Source organism: Diceros bicornis, chromosome 9 (genome assembly GCF_020826845.1).
Source record: "Diceros bicornis minor isolate mBicDic1 chromosome 9, mDicBic1.mat.cur, whole genome shotgun sequence".
Taxonomy (NCBI): Eukaryota; Metazoa; Chordata; class Mammalia; order Perissodactyla; family Rhinocerotidae; genus Diceros; species Diceros bicornis.
The window spans coordinates 9,971,734-9,993,732 of record NC_080748.1 but is presented as its reverse complement, the minus strand read 5'-3'; the positions used below and the strand labels follow the sequence as shown (position 1 = coordinate 9,993,732).

General features: G+C 38.4%; 1 protein-coding gene across 4 annotated transcripts in view; it reads right to left on the bottom strand.

Annotated features, from left to right (window-relative positions):
• WASF3 (WASP family member 3) overlaps positions 1-21,999 on the bottom strand; it is a 127,192-nt gene that overhangs the window by 6,741 nt on the left and 98,452 nt on the right. For all 4 annotated transcript variants that reach the window (XM_058547887.1, XM_058547884.1, XM_058547885.1 and 1 more), the window contains 5 exons: positions 15,776-15,910; positions 13,535-13,688; positions 9,697-9,814; positions 4,668-4,843; positions 277-543 (listed from right to left, as the gene is read on the bottom strand). In XM_058547887.1, the coding sequence (XP_058403870.1) occupies positions 277-543; positions 4,668-4,843; positions 9,697-9,814; positions 13,535-13,688; positions 15,776-15,910 (850 nt within the window). The remainder of the gene's footprint in view (positions 1-276; positions 544-4,667; positions 4,844-9,696; positions 9,815-13,534; positions 13,689-15,775; positions 15,911-21,999) is intronic.

Genomic DNA, 21,999 nt, shown 5'->3' with positions numbered 1-21,999 from the left:
TGCCCTGACTTAGGATCCATTCAAATATACACAAATATGTGTAAAAAGGGAAGGTGTACATGAATACAGACACAAACCTGAGACTTATCTGTAATAAAAAAGGGGAGTACTGACACTATATTTTTTAACATAGAATTTGTCATAACTGATAGTATCTATATCCAGTCATTCCCGGCTGAATTCTGCCCTCTAAAGTATGATTATTCAATTAAAATTCTTACACCACACACAGCAAAACTCCAAGTAGTGATCAGAACACAAGGCGTCATGAATTACCCGTAGTCTGCTGGAGCCATGGGTGCGGAGGCCTGCGACCCCTCTGCGGCCTGTGGCGGGGGTGGCGGGGGCGGCTGCTGAGGTCTGTTCAGAGCCATGTGCCTCGCCGAGGCAGAGGGCGGTCGGTACTCATGCTCGGGGGCCTGGCTTGCTGGCCCGTGCGGAGGCGCCTCCCCGGCTGCGTAAGAAGGGGTCACGGGCTGCGGGTGCAGAGAATGGTTGGGAGTAGCCGGATAAGAGTAATCTGTAATATCCGATGCATGGGACCTGACGTTCAAGAAAAAGGGGTGGGAGAAATTTCAATTAAGTTAAAAAGATTTCCCCTAACAGGCATAAGCGCATATTTGAATAACAACATTGCCAATGCACAGAAATCACACATTTATTTCTTTTACTATCGGCTAGGTCTAGCCCCATGAGAGCTTCCAAGCAACAACATAATTACGACTTTAGCGGCAAGCCCCAGCGTTACATGGATTCAGATTCACAGCTTTGAAGTGAACAAGTCAGAGAGATCGGCAGGCAGGAAACAGCAGAGCCCCATTTTAAGAATATTTCAGTATACTTTTTTCTAAGAGAGAAGGCTACAAGACAAATTCCATTTAATTTAAAAACAGCATCTAAGACAGAGGATTTCAGTGGCAATGAAACTGACAGTATCTAATTAGAAATTATAAAATGGCAAGTGAACTGGATAAATATTAACAGCAAGAAAAGAAAAAGAAATCAAGACTACAATACAGTGAATTGCATTTTTCTTCAATGGAAGAAATGTATTTAACCAAAAAAGAAAGAATGTGGTGCAATATGGAAAGGGCTTCTTGTTTTCCTTGGATGCGCAGTTGAGCGTGAGACTCTGAAAGGAATGGAGACCTTGTATTAGTGAGCAGAGCTGAGCGAGATGCCGGGGGTGCCAGGATGCCAGCTGGGCCCCACAAGGTAGCGCAGGGACCAGTGGATGTTGCAGCTGCACAGCGCCATGGGCGTTAGTAACGGGTAGCCGAGCTCCTGGCCTGGGTTACGGGATACGTTGTCAGTATGGGGCTGCACGTCCTCCCATGATGGCCAAAGCAGGGTGAGGACCGGCGCTGGGAACCCAAGAAAGCAAAACAACAAACCCTCTGGCCACTCTGTCGTCTTTCGTGCTCCCTGCCTGCTCCAGTTTCTTTGCGTCACTCATAAACTCAATGCCCATTTTCCTTCTCTCCCATTCTTCTCTTCTTGTTCTTACTTTTCTCACATTTATTTGCAGGTTTCTGTTAGGATTCAGCTTGTGTTTCTCTCTCTGAAGGAAACAGGCAAACACATATTGGGGACATGGAGGGAGCAGGGAGGACACCACTGAATTTCCACCTGTGGTTTCGGACAGTAGCCTCCCCTAACCAGAGCATCACACAGCCCAGAAAAGATTCTAAATGAGGAGAGACTGCTTTCTTCTTTTCCTTCTCTAATTGCAGCATAAATTCTAGATTACGGTGAGCTTACGACTATGTCTTTTGAACTACGCAAACTGCTAGCAAGTGAGTTAAAATATGTTTAACGGGGGAAGAAGCTGACTGTATTTGGATTTAGCATATTGTAAAAATGTAAATACCTAAAACCCTGAAGTCATTGATGATGTGTGCTTGACTCTGTATGTGTGACTGTCATAGACTGTGCACAACTTTCTAAAGGAAAGTTATCTAGCAAAATATGCAGTGCTTCTGATGAGATGAGGGGCCCAAAATTGTAAATATTCTGGCATAATTTAGAGTGCTATCCTTATAAAGCAGCTTTGTGATACAGGGCCAAAAGGAGCCAATAAAAGGGGAGAACCAGATGGACAGAGTGAAGAGCAAGCAGTGAACATGTGAAGTGAAGAAGCATAGCAGTAGAGTTCTAGAGGGCAGGACTCTGATGAAGGGTGCGCAGGAGAGGGGACTGTCTGGGGAGGAGTGAACACCCATATAAAAGGGGGACACCAGTGGGCTGGAAGAGAGAGGAGGAGTAGGGTGACTGCTGGGAGACAAAGACCCCCCGCAGGAAGGTAGAAATCAGCCACAGAAGACACTGCCGATGTGGAGATGCGTGGGGTGGTCCTGAGGCTTCATGAACATCAGTGATTATCTATCACAGAAAACAGAACTGGTAGGAGTGAAGACGATATGGAAACCAGAAGTAAGCACAGCAGATAGCACAGGAGACTCGGGGAGAAGGAAACGAATCCCCCAGGGTTTTGTGGGGAGACAGGTGGGCAGAGTCGGGGGGCTGTAACAAAGGGCTAGAACAGGATGAGAAAAAACACTGGACAGTCCGGTATTGAGGTATTTCTCTTCCTGAATAACAGTGAAAGAGCAGTAGGCAAGCATTTTATCAATTCTCATCCTAAATTCACACTTAGAATCAACACTCCTGACAACCTATAGAGAGAGCAAAAATTTATTATTAGTCTATGTGGACTGGGTTAAAATCTATTACTTATATAATATGAACAGCTTATATACATGCCATGAAACTTGACATTCAAATTTCCCTCAGTCATCCTGGATACATACATTAAAAACTATGTTTTTAAATAATACTTAAAACATGAATATAGGAAATAAAAAAGCTGAAAGATAGAAAAGAGAGAGATGATTTCAATTTTGTAAAAGAACATATACATGTACAGAAAAAAGACCAAAGAAAGAAATACACTAAAATGCAAACAGTGGTTTCTTTGAATAATAGGATTATGGATAATATTTTAATTTTTTCTGTAATTTCCAAATATAAAAATTTAATCTTATTTTATAATAACAAAAAAGTGATATACTTTAGTAAAATAAAAAATAAAAATTTCTTAATTAATTTAAGGGATACAGTCCAAGTTCAGTGATGAATTATCATCTATTTACCTGGTGTTTGCATATAGTGAAAGGTCATGGGAAATAGTACGAGACAAAAGGAAATTCTGAAGAAAAAAACTTATAATTCCATTTGCTTTTTGAAAAATAAAAGAAATGAAGATATATCTAAATAACATAAATACAAAGGCAGAATACTAAATAATCTGAACTACCATCAATTTTATACCCCACATCTAATCTCAGATGCTAGAATAATATCAATCATTCAACTGAGGATTTAAAAAAATCATTTTTCCACCTGTACCTACTGAAATAAAAGAGTATGTATATATAGTATTATAAAACACAGTATACGTTTTGCGTAAGTAAACAATCACAAGTAAATTAGTTGGAAGAAAACGTAAAGCAAATTGACATCCCGGGGGCTAGCAAGTTCAGGTACTCCAGCCCATGCAGAGAACTATGAGCAGAATTGTATCATCATCCTATTTTCTACAGAAATAAGCTGACTAAAAGATTCAAACTTGAGGCCGGAGCACAGTTAAATCTCAAGTAACTTTCTAATACTTAACAGATAACAGCTTGTACAGAAAAATTACCTCGAACCTGCCTCATATCCAACCAATGACTTACAACCCTTCTAGGGTAGGAATATTTATGGGCAGTGTAACTCCAAATATTAAGCATCTTCTGTATAGAGTCTGTTCTAAGCACTGAGGTTATAAAGACAAACATTTTTCTAAAAAAAGACACAGATATAACACAAGGTCCAGGTTGTGACTGTTTTGAAACATCCTTGAATCATGTACAAATTCTCTAGTCAAATTTTTACATGCTGATGGAAGACTGAGAATTCATGCAAATAGAAGACTACAACTTTACAAAAGCAGAAATAGGAAATTAAACCCTAAGTTAAAATTGACTAGTCACTTCCTCTCCTTCAATGATTCCCTTTTGTGACAAATGTGACTCAGTGACCACATCATTCACACCTGCAAGAAATATTTTTACTTAATTGCTAACAAATTTTTAAAGTAAACTCCAATGGAATTCTTCTCCTGGAATTAGAATACATAAGATTAGTGAACTGAAGAAATAAATATCTCTTTTGTTCATCACACTTTTTGAAAAGATTACCAAAAAGCACAATGAAGTTATTCCTTAATTACATCAATTACCACCTATCAATCACTTTTAGATACCAAGTGGTAAAGGAAATTCAACATTCTAAGCTAAAGAGGAAAAGAAAGAATTAAATGGTTATTAAAATTAAAATGTAAGTCACTGGCAGTTACTAAGCCCAAATTCAGAATTGATGTTAAAACACTACATCTAGATTAACTTAACAATAAAGTCAGAGAGATAGAAAATCATACAAAGTAACCCAATGTAAAATAAAACTGTTTTAAAGTATTATTTCAAAATTTAAAAATATATATAATTAATTTTTAGAGAAAGTTTTGAAACATATTGTGGGCCATATAAGCACCAAAGCTACCGTGCATTTCCAAGTTATAACAAAACCAAGGGCTACTCAGAGGCTTTGCTACAACACACACACACCTAGTGTCTGGGGACAGGGATCCTTCGGAAGATGCTCCGTGGTACACACTCTGAGACAACCTGTTGTCGGGTCTAAGCTCTTTGTCATATGCCATCATATTCCACTCCTGGCGCCTGTTTCTGGCTTTTCTAACCTTTTTCACCTCACGGGTTGTGCCATCTATACGCTTTTGCTCCTGATGTCCAGGAAAAGAAAGCAAGCATGCCGAGACAGAAGGGGAAGGAAAAGAGCAGGTTAATACAGTTACAATGCACAGGTAACAAGCCTGATGTGCACACAAGAGACATCCCCATTCCATTCACTCTAATGTTAAGAAAATTCTAACAAAGACCCAACAAAAATAACTATACTTAACTATTTAACCTAAATAAACAGAAGTTACTGTGCTGCAACTGCAAGAATTGCTTATCACCATTTTTGGTAAAGAATTCTCACCTTCCTAGGCTTTCAGCTTGTTTGAAACGTACTGTACCTTTTAGATCAGTATTACACAGATAACATATCTGACACCACCACACAGAGAAATCATTTCCCACCACTACACAATTTTGACTGACTTGTTAACATGCAATCATCTTTCAAAAACTAATTCAAAGTGTTCTATTTCCAGTTTCTATGATTATTATAGAATATTTAAGCTAATCCTGTAACTAGCTTAACATAAAACAAAAACAAGACAAAACTTACCTTCCCATACAAAGAATCATTCTTGCTCCAGCCCTACTTTGCCAGCAAAAATGTATTCCATACATACTTGGGTGCTACACAGGTGCTTCTTTAAGAGTGAGGACTGTTATTTCTACGTGTGTTTACAAGTTTTTCCTGCTCCCCTGATAAGATCTGCTGATCTTTATGGAGAAGAACTAGGTGACTTTAAGTCCTACGTTCCTCTTCCCGGACCTCCACACATGGTTTCACATAGAGTACACACTCAGTAAATGCTAACTCAATGCTCGAGTCCAGGCAAGCTTATGGTGTTACTATGTCCCAGGCATCGTGCCAGGCACTGATGACACAAACGGCAAACCAGAAAAGGACAGGTATTGGCCCTCATGGAGCTTGCCGTCCAGTGGGGGAAGCCTACAAATTCACGTAAATAAACGTATAATTATAAAATGTGGTAAAAGGTAAATTCCTTATATACAGAATGCCATCTAGTCTGGAAGTCAGGGAGGGTGTCCTGGAGTGACTGAGGGACAAGATCTGTAGTGAGAGTAGGCATTACTTCTGCAAAGGAGTACAGATCAGATGCACGCCAAGAGGGGACAGAATGTGCAACACTCTGAAGAGTGGGGGGAGCACCACATTAGCAGAAATGAAAGGAGGTAATGGTGAATTAGGGTGAATGGGTCCCAAGATCTGAAAGGCAGGCAAGACCTTGAAAGCTACGTTAAAAATGTTGTTCTAGGGGCCAGCCCAGTGGCATAGCGGTTAAGTGCACAGGCTACGTTTCAGCAGCCCAGGGTTCGCAGATTCGGATCCCGGGCACGCACCAATGCATCGCTTGTCAAGCCATGCTGTGGCAGCGTCCCATATAAAGTGGAGGAAGATGGGCATGGATGCTAGCCCAGAGCCAATCTTCCTCAGCAAAAAAGAGGAGGATTGGCATCGGATGTTAGTTCAGGGCTAGTCCTCCTCACAAAAAACAAAAAACAAAAAAAAAAGTTGTTCTATATCCCAAGAGCAATGGGAAACCACTGAAGTATGAAGAGGGAAAGGATGACCTACTAAGGAGGCATTTGTAAAGATGCCTGTGGAGAACAGATTAAAGGGGAAAGGTAGGGACACCAGTTAGAAACTACTCAGGTGGTCCCGTTGAACAGCTGGCAGCTGGCTCATGGCTGGTAGTGCAGACAGAGAACCTGACTGTTTTCGAGATATTCAGGAGGCATAGGTAATGTACTGGCAAAGGATATGAACATAAAATTCCCAGGACATATATAAATGGTCAATAAAGATATGAAAAGATGTGTAATGCAAGTTAGTTTTTTGGGAGGTCATCAAAATAACAATCACAATATCCGGGACTGGAGAAAGCTTGTTGAGAGCACAAACTGGTTTAAGCTTCTAAGGGTCAGGGACAATATGATGGTATCTTTCAAATTTAAAACCCACATTTGACTTCTAGGAACTTACCCTCAAGAAATATCTGCACAGGAGTACAGGGATGCCCTGTGCCCTATGATATCTGCAACGTTCTTTACAATTTTCTTTACTGCAGTACTGTAACTGCAATAATTTAGAAACAACCCAGATATTCATTAATATAGCAATGGGTAAATAGTTTATGAAGCTTCCAGACCTTGGAATACTACACAACTATTAAAAGGAAGGAAGTACATCTGTAATGATGTCAATATATGCACACATGTATCTCACACGTGTATGTCTGCGCGTGTGCATAAGTCATGTGTAGTCCAATTCTATGTATATAAAAACACTTTGTGAAATGTGTATGCATATATTAACGAATGTTTAAAAGGTCTGAAAATATGCACACCAAACTGTTAACAGCAGTTAGTTATGCTCAGGGAAGGAGAAACTTATCCCCAAATTTTTTAAACTGATTTCCTTCAGTGTTATCTGAGCATTTTACAACTGAAACGTATTATTTGTATACTTTTAAAAACCAAAAGAAAAAAGAGGAGGGAGATTCCAGTGTGATTCCAATATACATCCTGATTAAGAACCACTCTATTAAATTAGTAACTACCACCCTTACTTTTAACAGATGTATGCTGACATATTTAGGGATTAAGTGTTATGATAGCTGCAATTTTCTTTACACTGTTCAGCCTCCAAATCCACCCATCAACATGCACACGACACACACACACACACACGTGAACCAACTCTGACAGAATGTTAACAGTGCCGCGTCTATACTCCAACACACTGGCCTACATCAAAATCCCTAGAATACGCCCCACTATTCCCACTCCAGGATGATCTTAGCTGCTTAGAACGTGCCTCGATTCTGAAGCACCCTGCCTCATCTGCCCTCCACTCCTCCAGCCTCCCTTCACCTACACACTCACAACATGCACCTACACACTTACTCTGGCTAGCCAACTTTTACCATCCACCCTTGGAGCTCAGTGAACGACACCCCAGAGAGGCCTTCCTTATGCTCCATTTCATCTGCACTGTCACCCTACCTCGTCATCTCACCCACAGCGACTCATACCTTTCCTTCACAACTCGAACAGCATTGTAACAACATACTTACAATTACATATTTATTTGCATAATTATATTTTTTAGTGTTTTTAAACCACCAAACTAAGGAAACTTAAAATTCAGAAACAGCAGATTTCTTATCCCTAAATTTTCTAAACTAATTTTTCCTTCAGATAAACTTGTTAGTTCCAAACTAAAACTGACTTGGGTTTCTGAAATCCTGGGAAATGAAGGATATCTTACCTCATTTTCTATTCCTATATAAAGCAGATTTGTATTAAAATTTTCAAATTTCTTTCCCTCTTTATGAGTTCCAGAGGGCTGCACGATTATTCGTTTGTTTCTTCCACTATACTGTAATCTCCATGAGGGGGATAATTCTCTTTTTCACCACTGTTTATCCAGCATTTAAAGGCGTTCAAAACGAAAAGATTCATTATTTAAATGAATGAATAAGAAATTCTTATCAGAATTTTACGTGTTTGAGGAATAGCAGAATGAGACAAAATAGCCAAGGAAATGACAAATAATTTTAAAGATACAATAATCATATATAGATTATGACTCTTCCTCTGAAGAACACTGGCAAAAAAAATAAATACTTTTGCCAAAAGTACCACTGAGAAGGGAAATCTAGGATCCCGTTAAAAGGACAGGCATGTTTTAAAGGCAGGTACTCTTAAGACTTTGGGGTGTTTGCCCTGTTACTAAAAAGAAGGGTGGGGATTAAGACCGGCAAGGCTTTAAACATCTGTTTCTTTTCCACTCAAGAGATTAGGATCTTTCTCTTCTCCACTTGAATACGTCACTTGAATACTCAGCAACTCTTCCAAGACTTCCCAGTTAATCTCCCCAACCCACGAGCACAAGGAGAGAGCATGAGTAACTAAGCCGTTGGAATTCTTTCCCAGAATTCAGTGGTAACATCTTATACTGTAGTCTGCAAACTGTTTCCATGTTTCCTTTCTTAAATCCTGTTTTCTAATAGAAAATTCTCTTCCATCCCAAACTGTCACTCCTACAGTAGGGCCAACACACCAAACGCCTCAAAATCTGAAGGCCACCAGCCCACAACACGTGCAGCATTTGTCATAACTGAAGCGCTCTAATGGGTGTCAAGCTAACCAGGTGGTCATTTTTTAAAACAAAGCTTATATATAAAAGTCTTGGCAAATATCTGCCTTTGGAGAATTAACTCTTATTAGTGGTTTAAATCTAATTTCTGGGCCTCAAAGGGACAATTTCCAAAACAGAAGAACCTGACCTGAGCAGAAAGGGCTTGTCCTTCTGAGAGAGTTGATGATGCAGATGCTTCTCAACCTCCAAACTTGCAAAGTTTCCTGCCCACCACCACCACTCCACCAAAAGAAATCTCGTTTCCAGTAAATACTACCTCCTAAAAGTGCAGATCACACACTATTTTCAATCCAGTATGAAGATCTCACCGAAGTGTTAATTACAGCTAGGTGGCAACCCAACAATTAAGAACGCTTTAAAAAGACGAAAGCAGATATTTATATCTGATATGGAATGTTGACTGCTTTACGAAATTTCAAAGAACAGAAGGAGAAAAGTTCTAAGACACGATTACAAACAAAACTGAAATTTTAGCCACTACTTTTGTTAATGCAAAGCAAGTGTTAGAGAACAAATCAGATAGTATTTATTGAAAATAGTATTACTGTTAGACTGAATTGTCAGTATCTTCATGTAAAAAATTCAGCCTCTGAAAAAACTTCAGCACTAAATCCAACATCTCGACCATTTAAAAAAGAATTCACTGACTTACTTCTAAACAAGAACCCCATTTACATTTATACCCATGTTTCCCATACTAGAATTATTTACCTTTTGACGTCTTTTCTCTTTCCTTTTGTCTTCTGTGTCCTGTAGCATTTTTTCTTTCCAGAGGTCAAAGAAATAGGAAGGATCAGTATAGAACTTCAACCCGTCCTTTTTATCATCTCTAGAAATCAATGTATTACAAGTCAGGAAAAAAAAAGGTTGTTAGATATTTTCATATACGGTTAATATTAATTTAATTTTAACTCATGAGATTATAACATCTGCATGAGGCATTTTAACAGCCCTATACATTATTAAGCCAGCTCTGTGGTGGAGTAGTTACTATTGGTGCTCTCACCTCCAAGGCCTGGGTCCGTTTCCCGGTCAGGGAACCACAATACTGCCTGTCGTCTGTCATACTGTGGCAGCTGTGTGTTGCTGTGATGTTGAAAGCTATGCCACTAGGATTTCAAATACCAGCAAGGTCACCCATGGTGGGCAGGTTTCAGTAAAGCTTCCAGACTAAGACAGACTAGGAAGAAGGACCTGGCCACTTATTTCTGAAAAAATTGGCCATGAAAACCCTGTGAATAGCAGCAGAGCATTGTCTGATACAGCGCTGGAGGGTGAGAGGATGGTGCAAAAAGACCAGGCAGGGTTCCGCTCTGCTGTACACAGGGTGGCTAGGAGTCGAGTCTCAAATTTCCTCATTTGAAAAAAAACATGTAATCACGCAAGAACAGCAACTTTTTCTAGAATAATTAGGTAAAAAGTACTCTTGCAAATTTAGATTTCAGTACAAAAAAGTGCTCCTAAAAATCACAATATGGCTCATAACAACGATATTTAATACCTCAGTTATTTCGGGAAATGTTCTGTTTATCCCAATAGGGGGCTATACACAGACATGGATGGATTCTTAGTACATATACGTTCACTTCTACCCTGGAGATTCATTATTATTAGGATAAAAATTAGTAAGTACTCTGTCCTTTTTTCTTAATCAAGTTTTCCCAACATCTATAAATTCAATTAGGAAAGAAGCAGAATGTTCATGATGTATAAATGTGACTAGAGAAAAAATGATGAACCATGTATTTTTAGAGTGAAAGTACTAACCCACAAAGAAAATTCACTTGTAGGCATTTCAAGTACTGCTACAATTACTGTGATCTAAGGAAGAGTTCAAGTCTTATATAAGTTATTCATTTATCATAAAACCAATAATAATACAGCCAATATGAATCCAAAGTTGTAACATAAATCAATAGCAAAGCTCAATGTAATCATGATATGAAGTAAACACTCTATTCTACTAATGCTTTAAAAAGTATGGGCCTGCAGATTACCTTCAAGAGGAAGCAGAATATTTACATTTTAAATTAGTATTTCAGTAAGTCATTTTAGGCACATAGAGAAAGCAAAAATCAGTGAAATGAGTATAGGAAAGAGTTTATGCCCAAATAGTCCCAGAAAGCTAACTGCAGTATTCTGGTGGGGAACCCATGTCCTGCCTTGAAGGTCCTGCCATGCCATGTCCTGGGGAGCTTCTCACCCACATACACCAAGGCCCACGTTCCCGTGAGGGCTATTCTGGTCACTCTCTCCGAAAATCACTAAGCAACCAGTGCAACTCACTCTATACTCTAACCTTTAATTACTTAAAATCTTTCCTTCTTTTCCAAGTTTCCTAATTGATATGCGACCTGCATCATGGAGATTTTATTAAAAACATTATTGTGAAAAACACAACATTCCCTAAGACACTAGGCTTTAAATATAGATGAAGATACAGAAAAACTGAAGAGCGACTTGCTGTAAAATTCAAGACGTTAAAATGCACATTCTCTTTTTAAAAAAATGGAACTAATATTTTAATGAAGGCAGAAACTCACGTAAGTAAACAAATGTTAACCTTGACATAAGAATGTAAGTAGAAATGTCCTATGTTTATAGCAACTAAATATTTCATTTTTCAGTCACACTGTACTTCTCATATATTGACTGTGTTGTGACAGTGTCATACTTAAGCTCAAATGTAAAAGTTTATGTGTTTTATATACCCAAAATATTACTGTATTAACAAAAAGCAGATCTCAGTTGGCACTATTATTCTTTTTTTTTTTTTTTTTGGTGAGGAAGATTAGCCCTGAGCTAACATCTGTTGCCAATCCTCCTCTTTTTGCTGAGGAAGATTGGCCCTGGGCTAACATCCATACCCACCTTCCTCTTCTTTATATGTGGTACACCTGCCACAGCATGGCTTGATAAGTGGCGTGTAGGTCTGTGCCCAGGATCTAAACCTGTGAACCTCAGGCCGCCAAAGCAGGGCATGAACTTAACCACTATGCCACCAGGCCAGCCCCAGCACTGCTATTCTTAAACACACTATTAAAAAGGCAAAGATACTTTTATTTTCCATAAAACTGAATACACACATACAATATAAATGAAATTTATATTGAATCATTTGCAATATTTAATGATTATGCAATTAAATATCATTGCAATATTAAATAATTATGCAATTAAATGATTCATTTTTATGCAATTAAAATTTTTAAATCACCACAAATATTTAATCATGATCTTGATTAATCAAATATAAGTGGTTATTGCATTTTATGTTTTTTTTTCCTTTACAACAGAATATTTAGTGAGGTTTCTTAGAAAAATTTTAATAAGCAAGCCCTCAAAGCTCCCAGTGCAAAGTAAAACTGAAATTGCCCCAGAAAAATGCCTACTGAACCAAAGCAAAATCACAAGTTAAAACATTAGGCTTACAATCCTACTATTCACATATATCATTAACTTTTAAATGAGTGTGCTAAAACCTCCAGAAAAGTACACTTGTCTCATAGAGAAATGTGGTATCTCTCGCATCAGAGATTTCACAGAATCTCTACTGCACGTTTTTGAGGGAGACTTTCCGTCTGTGCTGAAAGGGATGTAGCCTGAACTGCTGCTGTACCAGCAGACCTGCCATAAAGCACAGGGCCAACATTCCTTTTGGACGCTGAGAAGGGACAGGGATTCAGACCAGGAAAAACTCGGGGCCCTCTCTGAGAAGGACCACTACCGCCGGTGGAGGCGGTAGTGGAAACGGAGGACTCACTGCTTCTAGACGGCCTTCGCAGAAGCACCACTCACTGAGCTAACTCTGCGGGCAGTGAGAGCCACGTCCCACCACAGGCCATGCTCACCAGAGGCTGAAGGAGCGAGCTCGACAAGCTCAACGGGAGGGTGCAATGATGGGAGTGAGAAAGTACGTGAAAAGGGAGACAGGAAAGAAGGTGACAAACTGTGGAAAGAAGACACAACTGTGGTAGGAGGTAGGAGAGGTGTTTTTAAAAAGCGTTTTTAGTTGGTTTCTTAATGTTAATTTTTTGCACTATTTATTTTCCATTCCTTTTTGGGGAAGTTTGATCCTGATAACGTGTCCTACCATTTTACAGTAACAGGTTAATTTGTTGACTATATATTCACTCTTAAAAACCCCTAACGCTGCAGAATAAATTTTTCTGAATTAAATAACAAATGTCTCTGCAGTTGTAAAGTGCCGAGACAGGTATTTTGCCGCATTATAAGTGAATTATTCAGTTCCTTTAAAATTGACTTTGAATATGAGGAACAACATAACCACACTCAATATTGTTATGTAATGTGCCCATTGCTGTGTAAAATATCTACATTTAAAAGCTAAAATTACAGCTCACATTTCTCTTGGTAAGTTTATATTTTGAAATACTAAAACTTTAACCATTCTGTACCAGTAACTCATTTCATTGTGTATAACACTGCAATTATTATTTTCAAAGTTTGAAAAGGTACTTTCACAGCACTGTCCATTTCTCTCAATTTCTCTGTGCTGAGAAGGCCCTGGGAACACATGAAGCCATACCTGTATGGAGTCAGAATATTCAGAGGCGGCGGCTTATCGCTCTGATTGTAAATGTCAGCCACGGGATTAGGAATGCTGTTCTTTGAAACCACCTGCTGGTCTTGGACTGTGGAACTTTTGAAAGCCTTTTTCATGTTGATATCCTGTAGTGACACTATTTAGAGAAAAGTCCCCCAAGTTGAGTTATATGGAAATATTTTTAACTGCTTAGAAATAAGTATAATTTGAATCACAATCATAAACATCTCCTAGAATAACAAAATAATGTTTTTATTGTTCATTTAAAACCATCCTTCTTATAAATAAGTTATCTCTATGAAATGAAGTCAAATCACGTCTTTTCTCCTTTTGTAGTGATCTAATTATTTCATTGAACCTAATATTAGAGGATTATTCTTTATTTAAATAGCATTTCTCAGAAACCACACAGGAATATAGTTGAGTATAACAGGCATGTAAATACAAAGACTTGGGTATCCTAGGGGGAAAAAACATTCAAATAGTTAACCAGTTTAATTATAATACATGTGGGAAATATTTTTGCAAAAAATACACAAATGTAAATAATACATTAAGTTTTTCTGACACTAACATTAAGAAAAGATGGCAAAGCTTTTCAACATACATGTAGTCCTAGAAATTAAGTAGCATGATATAAAACTACTCTAAGGAGTAAGAAAATCAGGGCTGATTATACTTATTTCTTGTGTTTGTACAACACTTTACATCTCACATATTAACTCATCTGACTCGGACACAAACTTCTCAGGGGGGCAAACTGGTCCATTAACCCACTTGATCAATGAAGCTGAGAGTCAGGGGTGCTAAGTGACTTGTCCAAGATTACCCAGCAAGGAAGTGACAGACCCAAAATAGAACACAGATTCCCTCGCTTGGTCAAATGTTTTTTCTACTACAACATCCAGGCAAAGGAAAGTCATAAGGTAAAACCTTGGTTGGAAAGGGATTTAGGGATATGAGAGATACTGCAAAACTTCCTGAAATTTAATCTACAGAGTAACTTTTTCCAGTATAAGCTTTATCACAAGCATTCTAATGGCAAGTGCCAACCAAAAAAAGTAAAGGAAGATGAATAAATATTAAAAATCATTTGTGATATCAATTTGAAGTGATCAATTGAAGACATTAATAATTCCTTATCTGAATAGACCAAGTAGCTATTCAGATTTTTATTTTTTTCAAATAAAAGGTAATTTTTAAAAATCTGATTAAAGAATGTTCATAATGGATATTAAAATTTCAATGCTCTACATTTTTGTTAAGTTTCTAATTCATTAATTTAACTTTGACCTTTGAAAAAGATGTGAACATGAGTAAACATTTTTTAAGTGATGAGGGATGAATTCCATAAATTACATTTTTAAAAAGTAAAACCTTCACTTTTTCCTAATACTACTACTATAGGTCTAGTAGAAAAATCAGATGCTAGGATTGTTTTAATGCAACAAGAGAAACTGTAACTACTCTTATATAAAGGCAGAGATAATTTTTCATCTGAACATTTTTCTTAAAGTAAATATGAAGTGGCATTTCTTACAGTTTTTTTTGCAGATTTTTTCCCAGTCTAATCTCAGCCTTTCATTCAAAAGATACAGAAAGTGAAATTTTCAGAAAGGAACTGTCGAGTTTTAATTTTGTTGAAACTGCCACAATTTCCGAGGGTATCACCAAAATGTTTACCAGCTAACCACACGCTGCTTGTCAATATTGACTTTATTGTTAAACCCTGAGCCCTAAAGACCTTCAGTAAATGCTGTTTCTGAGAAGTTAAATCAGCAGGATCTCCAAGATTATTTATCGGCATCCACCCCAACAAGAGTCCTGGGGGAAGCCTTCACTCTGCATGTATATATAACCCTCCCTCTCAGCTGGACCACGTCCTCGGAGTGATTTCTTTAAAGCAAATATCTTTACAATAACTACCAATAACATGAATTAGGACTTCTAATACTGAATGTATTTGAAGGATCTTTTAAAACAAACACTATATGTAATTTTTTTTACAAGAGAGTATGGCATATGAGGTAAACAGGATATGAATCTTTTAATCACTAATTAACCCAATGTTGTGGGGTTTTTCCCCCTCACTATTCTTTTGGGAAAAGACAAGATGAAATATCAGCATACCACCCCAAGGAAAAAGCAGTAATTACCCTGCAATTAATTACTACCATCTTGTCAACATCACTTCTAGCTCATTGCTTTCATGCAATTACCTACCCTCTTCCACTGTTGAATCCAGCTGGGTAACTTTGACAGCAAGGCGATCAATTCTGTCTTGAAGAGAATTTGCTCTGATGTAGAAGTTGTTAGCCTCATTAAACAGCTCACCAAATATGTCTTCGGCATGTTTGCCTATGGAAGAAAATGAATGGAGAAAGCCATCTGTTAAGAACTGCTGAAGCAGCCTTCAACATTCTCACCAGTGCTGATCTCACCATATGGGATTTGGTGTAAACGATGACAAAAATAAAGTGTCACACTCAAAGGCCTTTAGAATTTTTGAAAATTTATTAGGGATATTCATACATATCTGAAATTGACCCAAAGCTGCAGAATTTTAAAATACCCCAGAGAGTAAAAAATTTTTATTTAATTGCCACATGAGCTATCATGCAAGTTGTTTCCCATTAAATTAAACTTCTTTGGAAAAAAATTACTCTCATTTTGCATGCTTTATATATAAATAGAATCTCGGGACATAAATTTTCCTTTTACTTCCCAAGATAATCATGTTGGTTTCTAAATTTAGGATTTTATCTCATTCACAATAAGAAACATTAGATATACTGTACCTAACACTTTCCAACGGCATTAAATTTTTCTACTTCCTATTTTGAAATCTAGGTATATAGTGCTGACTCTCACACTCTCTAAAAACCAATATTTTGAATTTTGAGTTAAATTTTTCTGTATGGATCACCTCCATACTCTTGTGAGTGCTAGACACAACTCCTACTTTTCTTAAAATGTAATTAATAACATTTCTGAAAATTTAACAAGCAAGATAGGAATCAGTATCTGCTCACGTTGAATTTCCAAACCCTAATACCACTCTTTTATTCATTCAACAAAGATTTAATAACTGCCTATTCTGAGTGTGCAAGGCATACCTGTATTCCATCTTCTCTGACAGAGATACACTTTTTTAATAGACTTTATTTCTAAGAACAGCTTTAGGTTCACAGTAAAAGTGAGCAGAAAGCAGAGTTCTTATATACACATACTGCCCCCACACACGCACAGCCTCCACCACTATCAACACCCCGCATTAGAGTGGTACATTTGTTATAACTGATGAACCCACACTGACACATCACCATCACCCAAAGCCCACGTTACATTAGAGTTCACTCTTGGTACGTTCTACGGATTTTCACATATTTATGACATGTATCCCACCATTACAGTATCATACAGAATAGTTTCACTGCCCCAAAAATCCTTTGTGCTCCATCTATTCATCCCTTCCCCCCAACCGCTGGCAACTACTATCTTTTTACTGTCTCCGTCTTGGTTGCTTCCAGTGTTTGGTGATTATGAATAAACATTTGGGTGCAGATTTTTGTGTGGACATAAATTTTCAACTCATTTGTGTAAATACTAAAGAGTGCGATTGCTGGATCATATGGTAAGAGTATGTTAGTTTTTTAAGAAACAGCCAAACTGTCTTCCAAAGTGGCTGTACCATTTGGCATTCCCACCAGCAATGTATAAGAGTTCCTATGACTCCATATCCCCACCAGTATTTGGTGTTGTCAGTGTTCAATGTTTTAGCCACTCTGATAGGTGTGTAGTGGTATTCTGTTTTAATTTGCATTTCCCTAATATATGGTGTTGATTACCTTTTCCTACGCTTATTTGCCATTTGTACATCTTCTTTGGGGAGGCACCTGTTCAGGTCTTTTTTCCATTTTTTAATCAAGTTGTTAAGTTTACTTATTGTTGAATTTTAAGAGTTCTTTGTATATTTTGGATAACAGTCCTTTATCAGATTACGTCTTTTGCAAATATTCTCTCCTAGTATGTGGTCTGTCTTCTTATTCTCTTGACAGTATCTTTTGCAAAGCAGAAGTTTTTAATTTTAACGAAGTCCATCTTATCAATTATTTCTTTCATTGTGTCTTTAGCATTGTATCTAAAAAGTCATTGCTATAGGTCATCTAGATTTTCTCCTATGTTATCTTCTAGGACTATTATAGTTTTACATTTAGGTCTGTGATCCATTTTAAGAAAATTTTGTGAAGGGTGTAAGGTGTGTGCAGACCTCCCACTTCCTTTTATTTGCATATTCTCGATTTATCACTCAAATAAGAAGAGAACCTGAACCTTCCAGAAGAAAACTTATTTGAAGTAAGACTAACTATAATGTTTTCATAGTGCTTCACAGTTTATACGGGGCTCTCATATTCACCTTCAGTCCTCCCTGCTGTAATTCACAGGACTGTAAACTCCATGAGAGGAAGAACCCTGCCTGTGCGCTCAGCACTGCAGCCCCGGCCCTAGGACGAGGCCTCCTGGGAAACACCTGTCCAACAGATGAGGCAGCTCACGAGTCAACAGGCAGATGACTAGACTGAGCATCAGAAACGTGGTCTAAGTCTCAGGGCTAGTGAGTGGGAGAAACAGATGAAACAGAAACTTGGTCTTCTAACTTCGAATTCCCCCCCCCTTTTTTTTTCCTGTGAGGAAGATCAGCCCTGAGCTAGCATCTGCCAATCCTCCTCTTGTTTTTTGCTGAGGAAGACTGGCCCTGGGCTAACATCTGCGCCCATCTTCCTCCACTTTATATGGGATGCCGCCACAGCATGGCTTGCCAAGCAGTGCATCGGTGCACGCCAGGGATTCGAACCAGTGAACCCTGGGCCGCCGCTTGCGCTACCGGGCCGGCCCGCAAATTCTCTGCTTTTACCATATACTTCCCTGAACCTTTGGCTAAAAATTAGCAACTTCCATGAATTATTTCAGGCCATGAGACACTTGGTAATTTCCAGTTTACTTAAGGAAATGGACTAAAATATTTTTGCTGTTTAAATGGTTACTCCCAGACACTAGATAAGCATTTCTTATGAATTTAAAATTAGTATAATTTCATAAATTCTAATGGTGCAACTGTCTTAACAAAAGGAACTTTCTCTTAGAAAATAAGAGTAATAAAAAGACCAATAAAAAGTACACCCTCTCTTGCCAAAAATGATGGGGGGGGGGGCGACGACCCAGACTACTGATTTCAGTTGAGCAGTCAAGTGTCTCTCTCGAAGCCCAGTATCTCCTCTGGAGCTTAAAATTCTTAAACACTTAAAATTCTGCCAACAGTTCCCACTCCCACAATACACAAAATGGTTCCAAAAAGGCAAAGAAATAAAATAGTCTTCACATAAATTATATATGTTTTAAAATACTGTAGCTAGATGGTGTCTAGAGTGGTACCCAAAATTAATGTTTGCTGCCTTAGGAACTCTTTCCTGAGCACTGCTCTTGTGCATCTAATTAGCTAACACACATCTCCACATTGATGTCCTATAAAAATCTCAAATTCTGTACAAGGTCTAATAGGAACTCATTTTCACATTAACTCAAACCTGCATCCTGATGTTGAAAGGCATCAACCATTCAGAATGCAGCCCAAGTCAGAAAAGAGTCACCTGTGACTGCTCCCTCTACAGCTAACTGCACACCAGATCTTGTCACTTCTAGCCCCACCACCCCCTCAGCTCAGACCTTCCTTGTTTACATCAACAGCTTTCTTTCTTCTGCCTTCAGATTCGCCTCCCACCCTCAAATCCATTCATCACACTGCTGCCAAATGATCTAAGAGAAAGATGTGTCCTTCCTATTTAAATTCTTCATTGCTCCCATCATCTCAAGAAAAAATCTCAGCTGCTCAGTGGGCTAGAAGGCCCCATGCACCTCACTTTTGCCCTTTCCTGTGCTCCAGTCAGAATGAGCTACTTGCAATCCCTAAACCCATCCCACTTTCTCATGGATCCTGTTACTCCTCTGCATTTTCAAATCCCTTCTATGCCTTGTCTTCTCACTCAGGATAAAAGCCAAAGGCCATGTAATGGCTTATAAAGTCCTATGTGATCTAGCTCCATTCACTTTCCTGGCCTCATCAACTACTCCCTCTCCCTTGCATAGTCCACTCCAACTATGCTGGCTCTGTGCTGTTTCTCAGACAACCAGACTCGCTTCTCCTCAGGCTTCTGCGTTTCCTGTTCCTTCTGCCTGGACCTTTTCCCCAGAGATTCGCTTGGTTTGCCCCTCACTTCATCCAATCTCTACCCAAATGTCTCCTTCCAAGTCAGATTTTCTCTAGCAACCCTAGCTAAACTGCAGTCACCTCACCACACACACCCTCTTATCCCCTCCCTGCTGTATCTTTCTCCTTAGCACTTATTACTATGTAATAAATTATACACCTGTACTTATTCATCTTGTTTCTTGCCTGTCTCCTTTCTAGAATATACCGTCCAAGAGGACAAGGATTCTCCTCAGTTCTGTGCTTTTGCCCAGGGTCGAGGGCATGCCTGGCTTATAGTAGGTACTATAAAAGATTCTGGAATAAATGCATGAGCTTCAGGATGCAGGTTGGGGTCTGTAAGATCAGATGCCCCTTTCTGTGTTCCTACAATACCCTAAGCATCCTCAATCACAGGCCTCACCATCTAACTCTGATCTTGTCTATTTATACAAATTCTTTGGGGCTGTAAGCTCTACCTTTTATCTCTGCATTGCCAGTGCTGAGCCAGTGCTCAATGAGTCTCTCTTGAATAAAAAAGACATAGTCTATACCAGTGTTTTCTTGTTAACAAGTACACAACCAACAAAGGCTCCCTGCTCAAGGAAGTTCAGGAAATGCTAGGCTAGAAAGATTAAAGATGTTTCTATGCCTTGGAGCATCTCAAAATCTTTAATATGCTAATATGCATTAGGAATCTGCAAGAGAAGCATCTAGCATACCCTATTTTCAAACTGACTGGCCTGGAAACAGCTAATAACATCTTTCAGAACTACTGTTTTATGAAGCCCATTCAAGAAAATGCCTGCCCGTTCAGCTGGATGTTCTGTAAGACAAAGCACCATGTTCCAAATGCTTTATATCCAAGTCTATCACTTGTTCATTTTCAATGTCAGGCACAGTCAAAATGTAACCCAACTAATTTTTGTTTTTCTACTTGACTATTCATAGTTAAAAAAAAATTCCAGTGCAACTCCAAAAAAAACCCCACCCCTTTGCCTTCAGCTATGCAGAAATCTAATTAATAGGGACAATATATATCAGCAAGAATATGGGAGTATACACCATAGTCTCTCGCAGAAGTTACACCAGCATTCTCAAAGCACAGCAACTACTGTTGAGAACCACACTCTGCTAGATGCTATGCAAGTTGAAAAGGATAAATTAAGATGTGCCCTCTACCTTCAATGCTCAACCCTATTTGAAAAAACATGCAACTGATACTATACTTCCATTGGAAGTTCTTGATTTATAAAAAGAAACAGAAATTAAAGACTTGCATAATTAATCTTTTGCCAGCTGCTGAAAGCTGACAAGCAACTAAAGAGAAGAAAATAGAAGAAACTATATTTTCTGATGCACAAGAATAAAGTGTTGCAATTATAGTATTCAGTTTTGCAAACAGCAACTTATTTGAAAAGCTTAATTTTACTCACTCTTTCAACAGCAAGTCTATTAATAGCTAAATTAAAATAATTCTGAATTGAATTAAAGACCACATTGAGGTAAGCGCAATTCTTTACTGGCAATGAATCCACTTATGGACTTATTAGGACCATTACGAAGTCGAGTCCAAGTATGTCAGGTTGAAAAGTGTGCCTCCAAACCACCAAAGCATAAAGTTATGAAGGATTTTCAATGTATTTAAAAGTGAAGATTTATTGGAAACAATCAGAGTGTCTGATATGAGTCCTTTCTGTGGAATAAGAAACCAGTCATAATAAGGTCCTTCAGAAATTTTAATACCACACCTAGCACCTAGATCTTAGTTGTCAAGATTCTGGCTTTTCATTCTCCACTAAAAGCAACCAGGCTCCTTAGAAAAATGACTGATTCTGTGGCTGAGGGTGGAAAAGTACAAGATGAGCTTAGGATATCTTGCTGTGCTTTTCAAAAAAAAGAAAAGAAATACTCACAGTGAGGGTGGGGAGACAAGTCAAAAAGACAAAAAGACACAGGAGCCAATCTGAAAGCACTCCTACTGGCCAAATTTGGGAAAATGTGAGCATCAAAATAAATAATAAAGACAACAGATTATAACCCATAGAATAAAAAAAGAATTCATGAGTCCATACCAATATAAATGAATGAATGAATAAGTAAATAAGAGGGAAAGAAGTGAAAGCACTTACAGCAGAAAGCCAACTGACAAATGTAGAAGAAATTACGGAGTGACAAAAACCTCCATCCTGCAACCACCACC